The sequence below is a fragment of the Chaetodon trifascialis genome, chromosome 2 (genome assembly GCF_039877785.1).
Source record: "Chaetodon trifascialis isolate fChaTrf1 chromosome 2, fChaTrf1.hap1, whole genome shotgun sequence".
NCBI lineage: Eukaryota > Metazoa > Chordata > Actinopteri > Chaetodontiformes > Chaetodontidae > Chaetodon > Chaetodon trifascialis.
In genome coordinates this window covers 8,221,841-8,238,963 of record NC_092057.1, presented here as the reverse complement: position 1 = coordinate 8,238,963, position 17,123 = coordinate 8,221,841, and the positions used below count along the sequence as shown (strand labels likewise).

The 17,123-nt window shown below is 43.4% G+C and overlaps 1 protein-coding gene across 2 annotated transcripts; it reads left to right on the top strand.

The window, feature by feature from the left end:
• Positions 1-862: 862 nt before the first annotated feature.
• On the top strand, positions 863-5,914 carry LOC139346528 (uncharacterized). 2 transcript variants are annotated; one of them, XR_011603277.1, is made up of 3 exons: positions 863-937; positions 1,858-2,075; positions 2,738-5,914. XR_011603277.1 is itself a non-coding variant. In XM_070985629.1 (2 exons), exon 2 carries the CDS (start codon positions 2,748-2,750, stop codon positions 2,907-2,909), a length of 162 nt encoding a protein of 53 aa, XP_070841730.1. In that variant the 5' UTR covers positions 1,931-2,075; positions 2,738-2,747; the 3' UTR covers positions 2,910-3,003. The 2 variants fall into 2 exon arrangements, 1 of the variants encoding a protein (XP_070841730.1); XM_070985629.1 differs by lacking the exon at positions 863-937 and having other exon boundaries at positions 1,931-2,075; positions 2,738-3,003.
• The last annotated feature ends 11,209 nt before the right edge of the window (positions 5,915-17,123 follow it).

The window sequence follows — 17,123 nt, the reverse complement described above, 5'->3', positions numbered from 1 at the left end:
TGTGCACCCACATCACCAAAACAAATTCCTTGTATCTGTAAAATTGTGCTTGGTCATAAAGCTTTTTCTGATTCTGATTCTGATTCTGATCCTGATCCACAAAGACCTTTATCACAGAACGATCACATGACAGAAATATCCTGTCAATGTCAAACTGTTGTGTATGTGCTGAATAACAATAATGATAATATGAAGAAGAAGAAGAACAACAACAATGATAATAATAAGTATTATTATTTATTCATAAAGCACTTCAAAAACAAAATTAAAGAGTGGTCGGCAATGATAAATACTATTAAAAAGTTATAGCACAAAGAGCAAAAGGACAAAAGTACAAAATACAATAATTAGAATAATGAATATTATTGTACCAATAAGATAAGAGTCAAGACCTTTGAATAAAAGGTTTAAGAGGTGACTGAACGGGAAAAAAATATGTTGCTTTGATTGTGACGATTATAATTCTATATAAATATATAATCATTAATATTATTTTAATGTCAGGAGTCCCTCAGCTTCATGGGAGTACAGTAGTGACACTCCTCCGCCTTTAATCCAACACGTTTGACGGCTGATTTGATTTATGTTCACGCAGATCGATTCTCAGCCTTAAAGTCAAAACTGAGGACAAATCCGGACTTAATCGGAAAGTCACGTGAGTCGTTATTGGCCCCCTCCATTGTTGCCTGTCTGAAAAACGTTATAAAACCACCGACACATTCGGGGTTTTATTTGAATTAATCTCATCTAAAACACGTGTATGCTAAAGAATATATACTAATAAAAATGCTTCATATTTTGTTGCATACTTTGTGAACACGTGGTCTAATCTTTCACCTTGAACGCTGCTGATTAACTATTCAGGCAGCTGATCAGACGCCAAAGTTCCGGAGCTGGAAATCATGGTCGACACAGGGGAAACAGCTGATTTCTGAAGGTGAGAGCGGTTCAGTTTTATCTTCACAGGTTAGTTTGTGATTTTAATCACTGGAAAGGTTGATTTCTGTTGTTTCGCTGTGTAAACAGCCTGAGCTGACGTCTGCTAACATCATGTCACTGCCTGTTTAGCTAGCTGACGGAATTGTTAGCATGTTAGCTTAACTGGAGTTCAACATGATTGTTCAGTTTCACTCTGTTGTCAACAAGTTCATGGTTATGCTGTAGCGTCATTAAATGACAGCTAGCAGGATTTAATAAGCTAGTTCACAAACGCTTATGCTGCTTTATGTTGTAATCTTACCCCCAGTGTCCATTTTATTAGGCACAGCTCGCTAACCTTAACACAGTCTAGACCAGCAGTAAATCCTCCTTCATGAAGGTTTTAATGTTCAGTTTGTATTTAAACTGGTTTAGATTCAACTGAAGGATCATTGTAGAGGATGGAGTTTGAGCTGCAGTTCAGTTGTATTGTGTTAAACAGGGAGGGCTTTCTGTTGTTGTTCCTAATACTCAAGGGGACATCCTCACACATTTGGACATGGCTCGTCTTGTCGGTCCAACAGTCAAAAAACTGAAAAACAAACTTTGGAGAATCAGGAACCAGAGAAGAGTTTCTGAATTCTTTCAGTCGTTGATATTTTTTAATGATTTATTATTTTGAGTAATTAACGAGTCGTTTTAGCTCTAAAACCAACGCGTCCGTCATCTCGTTTGGACACTTTCATGGACGTAAAATGAGAACAGTCAAAAACTAAAAATCATCACTTATACTTGATCATGTTTCAGTATTTTTAGGGCCTTTTCATGTAGTTGTGTTCATCAGTTTAGAGTGTCTGTATGTAAGTAAAACGTGACGATTTCAGTGTATGTCCTCAGTGTCATTCGAGGCCGCCGACCTTCATCACTTGTGTTCCTCAGCTCTGCCTGTCAGTCATGGGCCTCTGGAAGAACTACAGGGTCTTGATTGTGATGGGTACGAGTCTGGGGCTGATCCACTGGGGCTGGTACAACCTGAAGTCAAACACGCTGCTGAACAAACCGAGAGAGGAGTACATTCCTCAGCCCGCCATCGTCGACTACGTTTCACCTCCTGCTGCTCCTCCTGCTGCTCCCAAGAGCAAGTAACCCAGAACGAGGTATGAAACTCTGATTGCTCCAGCAGCTCCTGCAGCCGGTGTCCTCTCCTTAGTTAAATAACCACCATGGCTGAATGTCAGTCTGCGCTGTGGTGCAGTTCCTCTTACGTCCACTAGATGCTGCTCCAAGAACACTCACTGAGTGCACTGAGACAAACCCGAGCACTGTCCGCCTAACAGAGGTCAATGAACTTTTACACAACACGTTAAAACTAATTAACTTTAAATGTTGGTGATGATACAATAAACATTTCCTCACTTAACCTCTGCTGTTAGTTGCTCATCAGCACAGAAACTAGACAATTCTAATCATTAAAATTAAAAAGAAATAAAATACGATAGAAAAGGGCAAAAGTTATCATGCTGCTGTTGAATGTGAAATTTGTGACTGACAGCAACATCTTTCAGTCTCAAACAAATGAGGAAAAGAAAGGGGATTAATGAAGGTGATGTCAGAGCACGTCTGTCTCCTGTAGAACGTTTTCCAAAGATTTGAGGTCTTGATCTTGTGGTTATTGTAACTGAATCTCTCTTCTAACTGTACTTCTGTAGCATGCAGACAGTTTGGTTTCATTTATCCAGACCCGAAGATGTCCGTCTCTTAGAGCTGTTGCTCAGTTCTTGTATATAAATAAAGTTTTTGTGTCTTCTTCCTCCTGCAGAGGAGGCGGGATGAAGCCTCAGAGCTGGCTCAGGAGGAACTGGCTGTGGGCGGCCGGCGGGGCGTTCGTCACCATCCACCTGGTCACCTGGCTGATGCAGAGAGCGATGAAGAGCTCTGTTCGCTCTGAGGCTGCACTCAAACAGAAGTCTGCCGAGGAAAGACTGGACTGACCCAGGCTGACAAATCACTGCTGGTCTCTGACAGCGGAGGGCCGTAATCAGCGTCAGCGATCAGCACCAGTGATCCACTGTGTCCACGCGATGTGAGACAGACTCTGACTGATGTTGCTGCAGTGCAAAAGCTGCTGCCTTTGACACTTTTTTTTTTTTTTATCCTGTCAGTTGATTTAATGGTTGGTTGAAGATTGAGTTGTGATTTACTGTAAATCAATCAATAGACCAATAAAATGATCAGAAGTAACAATCAAATGATGAAAGCAGTTCTCATGAAACTATAAACAAACATCAGCATCGCAAAAGGTACTTTAGATGTCATGTGTTTACTAGCTGACAGGAAGCGGCCGAAGCTTTTTAGATAAACTGAGTTTAAAAAAACTAAAATGAGTTTTTCAAATTTCAGATATCTTCAAACACTTGTTTTTCCTGTTTTGTTTGATGTCTGATTCTTATTGGCTCAAGTGATGATGATGCACGTGAACCTTTACGTGCGAGCGTCTGTTTTCTCTTTTAACTTCAAACACAACCGTGATGAAGGAAAAAGATTTCAGAGGTCGAAGCTTTCGTCACCTTTTGAATGTTTCCACAGACTCCGCTTTTAAAGAAGGTTTTACGAGAGCGAGAGTCCCTGAACGTACTGTTTCTCTGTCTTCACGGTGCGTTCAGAGTGAGGAAACGAAGCTGTCAAATGGAAGCTCCTAGGGGAAACCGCTGAAACAATGAGGCTGTAACTCCTGACAGAGGAATAGAAAATGTTTTTGCACCTCAGAGCCTCCCACCAAATCCAGCCTGTTGGTTTGTTGTGTGCAGGTCAGGCGACAGGAAGAGAGGCTGCATGTGTGCTGAAAAACTGCTCAGATATGTGAAGCTGCAGCCTGACGAGTCTCAGCTCAGGATCTGGTTCTGTTACTGTCTGTTACTTACTAGCAGACTGTATGTGCACAGTACTGTACACACACACACACACACACACACACATATATATATAAAAAAACATGAATACATTTAGTCCTCCTCAGACATGGGGTGGTGGAGCATGTCGGCCTCTTGTGCCTGAAATGAGGATTACAACAACAAACCAAACAAAGATCATCCTGGTAAAACCTTTAATTCACCTGTTTTCTCACCTGTTCTTAAACAGGTGAAAAAACACTTCACGTCAGACGGAAAATCGATCACCAGAATCTCTTTCACTCAGGGCTTCTGAAGGTTTTCCATGATGTTCACAGATCCAGGTCCTGCTCCTCAGGGAATGAGCCCTGTGACGTCTCCTGCAGTGCCCCCCTCAGGACAAACTTCACGTTTTTACTAAGAGTAACTAAACCGTCAGGCTGTGATGAGCAGAGCTTTCACAGTGTGCAGTGTAATGGACCCTGCAGCCTGTAGAGGGCGCTTTAGAGTTTTAATCTGGTTTGCACATGAAGTTCTAACAAGAGTAAGAGATGAATAAAAAGTTTGGCCTGTTGTTGGCGCTAGAAAAGTCAGAGGATCATCAAACATAGCAGGATTCATCCTCTGAGGACCATGAGTGGATGGACGCTGGAGCATCGTGGTGGACTGAAAGCTGCTTCACTTTGAAGAAGTTTTAACTTTCTTTTCTGTCTTTTTTCATCGTCTTTTAAAGATCAATAACTTCCATAATCACTCTGCAGATTGTGTTTGGTGGTTTTCGCTGAATCAGAAATCAATTTCTCATTTTCATTTGGAGGTCCAGAGAGACGCTCACGGTCATCGATCATCGTCTTGCCTGCTCAGCGCAGTGAGCTGCTGACCAGCAGCTCACTGCGCTCCGTGTGTGAGTGTTTGCCACATGTGTGATGTATTTTCTGTTTTCTGTCTTGCTGTTGTTTTGGGTCAATGTATGAACGTAATGTGATCCACACGCGAGCCCTGAGACACTGATTCAGATCTATGAGAAGGTTTGATTTTGTCCCGTCCACAGACAGACAGAGAGACAGCGAGACGTCAGTTCACTCTGCACATAGACACCCAGCAGCAGCTGGACAGAAATCTGAGAGACAGACGTCTCAAAGCTACGACAGTGAAGTGAGGAAATCGTGGTCATTATTTTCATTTTAATTTGGCTGAGCTGAGCCCTCAGCTTTGATCTCGGCGTCCTCTCGTCCAGAACCACCCGGGTCGTCTCAGACCACATCAGAAACGTCCAGCTCGGATTTCACAGGATCTCCTCGGACTCGCTGACTGCTGTTGTTGGCTGCCTACTCGCTCTCTGGAGCGTCAGTGCTGAACGTGTTAGAGTTAGATAACGAACATGTGCACATCGATCATCCATGGCGCTTGTGTGTGTCTGCTGCAGGCTACAGGAGGTCAAAGGTCAAGGACGTTCAGACACTGCCAGCAGCTTCAAGTCAGGACTCAGAACCAGACGTCGACTGTTGTTCTGGTTGGACTAACTGTCCTTCAGCTGGAAGAGTTCAGTCAGTTTGCTTCATCCAGGCAGAACGTTTTGTCTTTAACACAGAAATCAACAGCAGACAAAACGTCCTGGACAGTCTGACAAACACGGACACACTTCTCATTGAGGCCAAAAAGGTTTAAAGGACAAGTTGACATTTTTAAGTCTGTCTTAAAACAGTACCAACATGCAAACATGGAAACTGAATGTGGAAACAGAAGAAATCTCTATTTTCCCACATTTTGGACGCTGCACAGTTTGCCAACATGTTGAGCTTTGTCCTTGGACATGAGACAAACGAATTGAGGACCAATCATGAAGCAGAGGTTAAAACCTCCACAGGCACCCTTGAACACGTCCTTTCCTCACACAGTGGAAGACATGCAGACTCAGATTGATGCTTTTAAAAACACGGATTTGTGGATTTCTTCTTCATTTATTTCAAACATTTCTGAACCTTTTTTATACATGCTCTTTTTTTTTACATTCATATCCAACAATAAATATATTTGCATGCATTGAAACATTTTTTCTGCAGATTATTTGTATATGAATCATAAAATAAATCCATTTGTGAATCTTCTTTGTGCTCCTTTGATGTTAAGACACATCTGATTCCAGCCTTCATGGTGTTTCTGCAGAGGTCAAACATGCACCTTAATGCACCACAGCTGAGGCTGGACTCCGTGAGCTGGAGCCTGAATTACACCTACAGACCTGCTGTGGTTCCATACCTGTCCACCAGGAGTCCTGAGTGAGTTTCAGGCCGCTGTCCAGCAGACTGTGAGGTCAGAGTTTGAACCTTTGATCTGTTAGTGTCATTATGTTCAAATGATCAAACTTTAATCAAACACTTCCTCTCCTTTCTCAACTTCCTCTCCTTTCTCAACTTCCTCTCCTTCCTCTGCTTCCTCTCCTTTCTCTGCTTCCTCTCCTTTCACTGCTTCCTCTCCTTTCTCTCAGCTCATTGTTCTGGTCTTTCATCGGTCAGCAGACAGACAGACAGACAGACAGACAGACAGACAGACAGACAGACAGACAGACAGACTCGCTGCTGAACAACGTCCAGCATTTAGCAGCTAAAGAGTCTAGAAACAGAACTACAAGAGAGTGAATACTGGAGACAAACATCAGTGAGCGAGGAGGAAGACAGCGATGAAGGCCCTCCCCTGCTTCTCTGGTTCCTTCTTGTCATTTTTGGCTCTGCTTTGTCTGAATTCTTCTTATTTTGTTTGTTCAAGCTGTTTTGACTTTGAAGACTTTTATCGCCTTTGCTCAACGGTTTCTCTTCTGTTTTTGTTTTCCTTTTCCTTCAATCCTTGAACAGAGTATGTGAGCCTCAGTTTAATCAGGATTTTGGTTTTCAGGTTTGCGGTGGAGGATGATGGGATGTGAGCAGCTCATTGGCCAGGATGAAGGTGAACTTTTCTCTGAGGGTGTTCAGGGTGAGAGCCTTTACTTCCTGTACCATGAGCCCAAAACGAAGACAGACCCAAAGGAACCCAAGAGCTGCTCTAGAAGCGCCTGCATGGTTTTGGTCCCTTTTGAAAGGAAACCCTCAGAATCACTGTGCTGCTGGCTTGAGTGATAGAAGTGAAGCAGAAGGTTTTCATTCCCACCTGATTATTTTTTGGCAGATAAATGCTTGCAGATGATTGTATGGAAAGACAGTGAGAGCACAGCATGAAGCCTTAAACTAGTCAGTTAAAACTGATAACAACACCACAGAAGATGAATATTTTCACTGAAACCCAGATTAAATGTCATCTGTGAAGTTAGAGGTCGTTCAGACCCTTGTCAGAAAAATTACAGGATATTCTGAAACATACTGTGGTTTGTTTTCGGGCTGTAATGGTTCTGCTGGGAGCAAAGGAGGAGGTCAGGTGATGTAGTGTTCAGAGCGTGAAAGGTGGAGCTGATGGACCAAAGTCAGGACTTTGACTCTGATCTTCATGTTCCTGTAACTGAACACTGAGCTCCATCACATACACAACACTACTGTTTTTAACCCAAAACAACAGTTCTGTTGCCTAAACTGATGCAAAGGTCTGAAGGCCCGCCTTCCTAAATCAGGGGCCACATGCAGCACAGCGGGACCGGGGCCTTTCCCCCAGGACCGTTTGACTGTTGGAAACTTAACTTCCAGCATTCTGGTGACTTTCAGTGAACAGAAATATGACCACACACTCCCCTTCTGTCACCTGACCGAGGTCCACGTCAGAGCAGCTCCTTCACAGCTGTGACACAAACACCTGGTGCCCAGGTACCATTACTCACTTACAGTCACTCTGTCACTGTTAATGTTCTGACAGTTAGTATTTTTCTTGATTCCTAAATTCTGGGGAGATATGAGAACAAATGAGAGGTTTAAAAAACTTGATGGTGTATTGGCTGGTTCTTGTGAGGCAGACTGGAATAATCCCAGTTCATTAACCAAATGTTCCACCCTGAGAAAATTCCTGATCCACCAAAAATAAGCGGCAGTAATTAGTCTGCGAGAGTGTAAACACAGCGTAAAGATTGCACTTTAATTTGATATTGATTAACTGAAGTCTGTTTGGGGATGAAGAGGGTGTGTTTGTTTTATTCAGGAGGACACGCAGCAGAGTAAAACTGACGACTCTAAATCATTAATCTCTCCTCCTTTTCTTTGCACTTTTGTTTCTCCTGCAGCTTTTTTCTGCTCATTGAAAACAGCAGCTAATGTATCCTGAGCCCAACTTAAATATTCGCTTGTATTATGTTTTATTTAGATAATTATGGGATTAAAAAGCTCCATGTAAATGCACTTGTGGTTTTTACATGCATGTTTTAGATCAGTGAGAAATCCAGTTAAAGCTAGATTCACTCGACACTGACCTTCATTGTTCGACGGCCATGAAAACACACCCAAAGAAAAGTTCTTTTAAAAGGTAAAAATGAACAGTTAGAGTCACAGGAAGTGCTGCTGCCGTTGAGTAATTGAGGTTTGAACGCACTGAAATAAACGTTGTTTTTTTTTTCAGATAGATGCCTGCAGATGACTCTCTCTGGGCCTTATTAAACACAATCGGACCACAGCTTGAAGCCTTAAACTAGTTCAATAAAAACACCACAGAAACTGAATATTTTCATATGTTTTCTCTAATGCTTTATTCAGGCGTTCTCCAAAAAAAAAAAAAAAAAAGACAATTTATTATATATTTACCTACATAAATATCAATACTTATATTAATGAAACCTACTTTCTGGCCACCTGTATTCATATTTAAGGTGTCTCTAACTCAATTTTGACTGTATATCTTTATATTGAAGTCATTTCTATATTTATCACTTTGAACTGTGCGTAATATCTCTGTTAGCACTGAAATCCTGGATTCGAGGCAAAGTGACAAATCAGTGTGTTCAGAATTCATTGGCTATTCAAAGTGTCAGTCATCTGCAAGCTCAGCTGTGACTGGCTCAATCTTCACACAGAAGAAGAGAAGGAGGCCTTTCTGTTCAACTCAGATTGTTATTGGCCTCTCTGGTTGCCAGGTGTCATGTGAAACCTGACACTCTACATAGGGAACTGGAGACAAGATGGCGGCCGTCTATCTGTTTCCGGCGGTAAAACAAGTTGAAGACGAGCTCATCTCCAGCTGATGTGAAGGAGAAAACATGTTTCTGTGGATTATTTTCATGTTTTGGACTAAAGATCTTCACTGCAGTGGATCTTTAAGGACCTTTGTGGATGTTTCAGACTGTTTTTGTCGGAGTGTTTTTGATCTGTTGATCAATGAGAGACGTCAGCAGTGAGTTTCTTCAATGTAGCTTGAATTTTAAAAATGGCTGCTTGTCTGCTGTTGGCGTTTATGGAGCCTGCTGTTGTGATTGTATCTTGAAATGGTTTCACTCAATGGATTCACGAGAGTCAGAGCTTTGTAACAGTGTTTGATATTAAACGTGAACATTAGAACAATACACAAGAACAACAAGCCTGCAGGTGTTTTCTGACATTTCAAAAAGACAGTTACTGTTAGGGGTTAGCGGTTAGCGTTGGTTTGGTCTCTGTCTTCCATTCATGTCAACATCTGACTCTTCATGCATTGGTGACTCGCTTGCTACCTAAACAAGATATCATGCTAGGCTAGCAGTTTCCCCCTACCTCCAGTGTTTGTGCTAAGCTAGGCTAAACACATCCTTGGCCCTCTCTGACAATCACATTTTCTAAAATGTTGGATTTTTTGTAAGAAGTTTGGTTGCTGGTTTCAGTGTTTAAAGACACCCTCCTGATGTGTTTTACGGCATATAAAAATTCTCTGCTTTTAATAATGATTTCTTTTTCAAAATTTCATCTCTGTCTTTTCTCTCATTGAAAAATCCATAATCTGAACATGTAAATATATATATATGTGTGTGTGTGTGTGTGTGTGTGTGTGTGTGTGTGTGTGTGTGTGTACATATATATATATACACACATGTATATGTATGTATGTATGTATGTATGTATGTATGTATGTATGTATGTATGTATGTATGTATGTATGTATGTATGTATACATATACACATATACATATATATGTATACACACACACACACACACACACACACACACACACACACACACACACACACACACATTCTCCTCCTTCACTGTTAAGTCCATCATCAGTGTTTGTGACCTGGAAGCTTTAAGTTTCCATGGTGGTGGTGTGAAACTGAGATTCAGATGAATAAACAATCTGGAGGGAGACTTTAATGTTTCCACCGTTGAGCAGATTTGGGTAGTCTTCCTCACCGACGCTGTGAAGGAAGATGGCGGCTGCAGGAGGAACCTTCAGTTTTGAGGGGGTTGACTCTGACCTTCTGCTGACTGATGTGTATTTGAAGCACTTTGTTGATGTGTTGACTTGTAGATGACGGACAGATTGTTGGGGCTGACCCGCTGACTTTCTGGTTACGAGGCATCTCTCAAAGCACCAGACCACCCTGCTAACTGCCCGACCTCGTGTTGAGATTGTGACGCTAATTTCCATTTTCTGACTTTGATCCTGCCTTTGCTTTAACCGTTTCACTTCCCTTTTTAACCACAAGTAATCTATAAAACCCCAGTTCCTTCCGCCAAAACGCCATGAATGCAGTTGTTGTCAAACTCATTTACGTTTCTGCTCGCGGATGTTGGTGCGTCGTGCATACCGTGGCTTGGCGGCTTGCAGGCTGCTCTCCCACATGGCTTCGTTCCAGGTTCAGGATCCCTGAGGCTGGTGAGCAACACCGCAGAAGTTTACCCCAAAACCAAAGCAGAGAAACTGCATCCTAAGCACTACTTTTCCTGTCAACGCTGCCTACTGGTCCGCTTGGGAACAGTGAACCAGTTTGAACTCGGAGCGGTGGATTTTCATCTTTGTTAGAAACAGCAGACCACCCAAATCGGACAGAGTCGATTCAAGTCACAAGAGCAAGACCCGGTCTGTTTAGAAATGCCACCAAATCCACTGGCAGCAGACTGTTTCGCAGTGAGTCATCTCAGCTGCCGAAGTTTAGATTGTGTTGTTCTTCACCATGTGGCTTTGGAGATGCACACGCTTCAGAATTCAGCCATTATCTTATGAGTCAGACTGGAAACAAACACTCAGGTCGACACACAGCAGCATGTGGTAGTCATTACGCTCCCCGAGCTGTCACAACACACACACTCTTATACACACTCTGGGATGGGAATCTGTGGTATGTATGACAGCGTCTGCTCGGCTTGGACTCGGAGTTCGGTCAAGAAGATCTGGCTTCAGGTCAAACTGAACTGTTGGCCTCAGCTGACACTTGAGTTCAGAGTATTAAGAATTTTAATGATCCTCAAAGGACAAACTCTGTACTGCAGATATCAGTAATAACAGAAAGACTGCTGGACATAAACAATTAAACACAAAATACCATCACAAATCTGAAGCTCCACCAGCATCCCCTTGAGGCTGCAGTGTTCATTACACCCATAAAGTGTTGGACAGAGGAAACTGTTCTTCGACCCTCACTGGGAGCAGAACCAGACATTTCCAACATTCAGGACCAAATCTGCAGCTGACCTACTTAAACCAAAAATGCATAAATTCAGTTTTCAAAAGAGGACAGGAACCCAAGGATGGTGGACCAGGTCTGTGGAGGAGAATCAGACCCTTTGAACCAATGAGCAGCAGAGTTCACTGTGAAACTGCACACCTGAAAACTGCTTTATCTCAGTGTCCACCTGCAGGCTGGAAATCTGCATCAAAACTGAGACGTGAGCAGCATGTAAGCACTGCTGAGGCATCCAGTTCAGTCCAGAGAGACCTGCGATCGTTGAGGATCCACAACAAGAAGAAAAGACATTTTAATCAGTTTAGTGATTCAGTGGATCGGTGAGGTCCTGTGATCTGTGTGGTGTCACGCCATCCCTCCACATCCGCCTTAAAGATGCAAGGACACGTGAAAAACGTGACCTCAGATCGCTGCTGTAACAGGATGTGATGAGATGGAACAGGAAGTGACATGAACAGGACTGACAGGACAGGTGTGTTGTGACAGCATGAGGGGTCATGATGTGGCGTCACATGACAGGACGGGACCTGACGTAGCCTGGTTGGGCCTGATTGTTCAGTGCAGGATGTGAAGTGACTTTTGGTTCATGGACCAAAACACTTTTTAAGATATCTGACTTTGAAACATAAAGTATTCAAACTAGTTTCAAACTGGCAGAGTTTAAGTAGATTGTGAGTCTGTCCAGATGTTTGACTCCTGAGACGAGGCGTGACGCCTCAGAAGAAACATGAACTGAACTCCTGCAGAAATCAGAGTTTCCAGCTTTGCCTGCAGACTCTGTTCAGCCGCTGTGGGAGGTTTCGCTGAGAGCGAGCTTCTTTGTGCAAACTTCTGTGTTTTTTCCTCTGTTTGCAGATTTGATTGTGAGAAATTGAGTCAAGATGTTGGACGTTTTTAGAAAACACAGCGGACAGAAACAGAGCTGAGAGAACAAGAGCGCGACAATAAAACATGTCAGGAATCATGACGGGATGAATCACTGTTTCATTTACTCCTCAGCCTGAGGGAGGTGACGTCAGCCCCTTTCTCCTCGCCGTCTCCAGACTCCTGCAGTTCCCACAACTCTTTCTGCACAGCTGAGTCACACTACCACACACTGCCACACACACACACGCACACACTTGAACCACACCCCTCGCAGAGCAATTTGTGAAAACACTGAGTTCTTATATTACAAAAGCCATAACAACCAGACTGGAGTTGAACTTTGGATCCATCCTCTCGGGGTAGAAACATTAAAGCTCCACATCTGTTCACATTATTACTGTAGTTGGTCACAGTGGGCATCGAACCTCCAACCTCTTGGCAGTGATAGTGCCTTGCTCCACAGAGGCTTGCAGCATCAACTCTGCTCTCCGTCTAATAAATAAAGCGCCTGGCAGCTCGGTCGCATCCGGCATGAAGGCGGACTCGGGTTTCTCAGACGGATCGCCGGGCGCTGTGGAGGCGTTGGTGATCCTCACGATCACGTTCGCTCTGCTTTGCCAGCAGCTTTGAAGCAGCTACAGCAGAGGTTCAGATTTCATGACTCGGAACATTAAAAAACCCCCAAAAACAAAGGGACACTGGGGCGTGTGTGTGTGTGTGTGTGTGTGTGTGTGTGTGTGTGTGTGTGTGTGTGTGGTAATGGCAGTGGGGTTTAACCATTATGGCCCCTGAGTGTCAGCAGCTACTGATCGTTGGTGTTTTGTGTGTTCAGCCAGTGTTTCTGCACGATTCAGCTCATTAACGACAAATAACATGTGTTTTACGTTATTAATGATTTTCAAATATGATTTTTTTGCCTCCCAGGCAGCCGCTGATTTACATTTCCTTTAGTCCAAAGTGAAAACTTTAAATGTTTTAGGACCCAGTCTTCCATGAGCTCTTCTGCTGATGGACTTGACCCCTGACCTTTTCTCCACCGCTGGTAAGACACTCTGCATGTCTTTGTTCTGTTAAACATGTTCATAATTCGGGCCTTGATGAACAGAGATGGGCTCTGAACGCTGTTTCCAATCAACATTTTACTTCTTCTGCTGTTCATCTCAGCGTCAGTCTGCAGCTCACATCAGTTCATTTCACTCAAAACTGTTTCTGCCTTCAACAAACGATGGATGATGAAGCTGAAATGTCTTTTAATAAAAGATGAGAGAAGATTCAGATTATTGAAACTCTGTTGGTGAGACTCAGGCAGTGAGTCTGACTTCTGTTTGTGGTGATTCAGTGTAGCTTCAGTACCTCTGCTTCCACTAAATACTTCTGTGATGGATTATCAGTGTTTTCAGTTCAGTGACGTGAAACCAGCAGCAAACGTTCAGCCTGTAAAAATGATTTCATTTGTCCTCGGTCACGTTGAACAAACAGTGTGTGAATTCAATTGTCATGCAACATGCAAATAATGTAAGAGTCTGAGAGAGGAAGCTGTGGTCCGGACCGAGGAAGAGGATGAGCAAGAGGGGATTGTACAGACAGGAAGGAAAGACTGGCATCATGCAGTAACTCTGAGCATGAAAACAAACGAAACGGTCCAAATGATGGACCACGTGTTCCGTCCGTCCTGCCGACGGGCCTCTGGGTTCCCCTCAGCCTGTTTGGAAAGGCTCATAAACATGACGTTCCCTGAGCGACCACACCGGAGCTGATGGAGGTGATGGAGGTGATGGAGGTTTGGGTATAAGGCCAGAGAGTCCTGCAGGAGAAGCGTTTCCGTGTTTTTGATGCACGAGCGACAGGATGTTGTGTCTCATCATCTGTCTGCAGAGGACAGCGTGGAATGGAGGTGAAGACTAGAGGATCCTGGACAGCTGACACAAAACCACCTCTGTTCACCGCCTCCACATGTTCACAGCATGAGCTCAGCAGACATGAGCAGCTGCTATCACAGTCCTACAGCAAAGGTCTGCACTGCTGCAGAGTGTACTTAGATCAGTGAGGATCACATCTGGATCCAGCCTGAAATATGAAACAGATTCTTTGAGTTCAGCCTTCAACATTCGTAAATAAAGTTGTTAAATGATGAAAAGTAGTTTACTGAAAACTCAAATTGAACATTCATCTTTATCTGTTGGCTGAGGAATTGGAAAGAGTTTGACGCCTCGTTCAGTGATAAAACTGAGCTTTTGGAAAACTTCCAGCTGAAGATGTTCAGAATCTGTTGACGTGGAAATGTAACAGCAGACTGCTCTGTCATCTGCTTTGTTTACGTCAGGAGATTTTATGTCATGGTGTAGCACTGATGCCAACGTTGCTATTGGAGGCGTCAGAAAGCTCTGCAGAGGTCACTGCTACATGATCCTAGATGCCGCCGCCAACGTTGCTGGTTTTAGACGAGGCTGTCAGACTGTAGCTGCAGGTAACAGCTTTCATTGGGCTTCTGATTGGCCAGCATGGCTTTAGGGTTAAGGTTAAGTTGCCGCCTGTTGGATCCCAGCCGTAGCTGCTTTTATTAGAGCAGTGAAGTGAATCAGTGTAAAACATCGTTCTGGATGAAAGCTTATTGAGATTCTGACACCTGACGTTAAAGACAAACACTCGTCGCTCTGCTGGCCCTGTTGGACTACAGAAACACACCGTCTGCTGTAAATCGTGCAGAGTGGTGCCTCTGTCTCGAACAAACAGTCTTTTACTGAGTACAAACAGCTGCCTGCAGACAGCACAATGACCAGACAACAGCAGAAGCTTCATTCTGCTCTTTGGCAAACTTACTGCTGGAGTTAACATTAGCTATGAGCAGCTGATATAATCTGCTGCAGATGTTATTTAAAACGACCCCCAGATCAACTGAGAAGCCCGTTTCTTCAATGTTCTCTACGTTTGTTCTGTTAATGTAAAAATGCATTATTAACCTGGAAGTGGATCCCAAACAGAGGCGCAATTTAAACCCAGGAATAAGCTGAATGTCAGTAAGTGGAGAATCGGTTCTCTTCACCTATAACCTGCAGCAGGTTATATACACACTGCCTGGCCCAAAAAAAGTTGCCAGCAAAAAAAAGGTCACACACTCGAATATTTGGTTGGAGCGCCTTTAGCTTTGATCACGGTGGGCATTCGCTGTGGCATTGTTTCCATAAGCTATGTCACAAGATGTATTTCTGTCCAATGTTGCATTAATTTTTCACTAAGATCTCGTATCAATGATGGAGAGTCAGACCACTGGGCAAAGCCTTCTCCAGCACCAGATTCTTGGTGGGGTTAAGGTCTGGACTCTGTGGTGGTGGATCCATGTGTGCAAATGATGTCTCATGCTCCCTGAACCACTCATTCACAACGTGAGCCCGATGAATCTTGGCATTGTCATTGTGGAATATGCCTGTGCCATCAAGGAAAAAAAAATCCACTGATGGAATAACCTGGTCATATTCAGGTAGTCAGCTGACCTCATTCTTTGGCCACCTAATGTTGCTGAACGAAGACCTGACCAACTGCAGCAACCCCAGATTATAGCACTGCCCCACAGGCTTGTATAGTAGGCACTAGGCATGATGGGTACATCTCTTTATCTGCCTCTCTTCTTACCCTGATGTGCCCATCACTCTGGAACAGGGTAAATCTGGACTCATCAAACCACATGACCTTCTTGCATTGCTCCAGAGTGCAACCTTTATGCTCTCCAGCAAATTGAAGCCTTTTTCCCGATCAGCCTCACTGATTAGTGGATTTCTTAAGGCTACACAGCTGTTCAGTCAAAATCCCTTGAGTTCCCTTCGCATTGTGTGTGGAAATGCTCTTACTTTCACTACATAGCCCTGAGTACTAATGTTGTTTTTCTATGATTTGACTTCACCAAACGTTTAAGTGATCGCTGATCACGATCAATCAGGATTTTTTTCCACCACATTTCTTCCTTGAAGAAACTATCTTTCCAGTTTTTAATCATGCGTTGGATAGTTCTTAACCCAATTTCAGTAGTTTCTGCAATTTCCTTTGATGTTTTCTCTGCTTGATGCATGCCAATGATTTGACCCTTCTCAAACAGACATCTTTTCCATGACCACGGGATGTGTCTTTACATGGTTGTTTAAGAAATGAGAAGCTACTCATTGCATCAGTTGGGGTTAAATAACTTGTTGCCAGCTGAAAGATAATCGCCCATGCAGTAATTATCCAATAGGAGGCTCTTACCTATTTGCTTAGTTAAATCCAGGTGGCGACTTATTTTTTGGCCAGGCAGTGTATGATATAGTATATGTGAGATGTCATCTTAATGTGACGTTTGAGACACACTCATGAACTTTCTGCGTTTCTTTTTTTTTTCAGACATCCACAAAACAGAGTTAAGAGCCAAAAGTTACTTTAACGGGAAATGCATTCAACACCTTTGTTAGACCTCAAGGAGACACAATGTGGTTCAATGAGCGACAGCTTTACAAGAACACTCCACAGGGCCCCTTTATTGACGCAGGTTTGATCATTCAGATTGTTACAAACACATGAAACAGGATTCAAAGCCTGTTCAACTCTTATGTTACACTGTACAAAATAAACAAAATTACTACAAAAAAGTTGCGTCCCTTGAAGAATTTCTTTTCAGTAGCAAAAGCAACATCCTCCCACCGAAAGGGAGTCAGACTACCGCTGCCGGGGCACCGCGAGCCGAGCAGGTTAGCCAGACGCAGACTGAAGCTGCCAAACGGCCCGTGGACCCGCCTGCATGTCTCTGACCTCCAGGCCTGAAGAGAGAGTGAACACTGCTGTGACCAATCACAGGGGGAGGGCGGTACCTGGAGAGGAACACCTGGGTGAGCAGAAAGACACACAACAAACACACACACTTGTA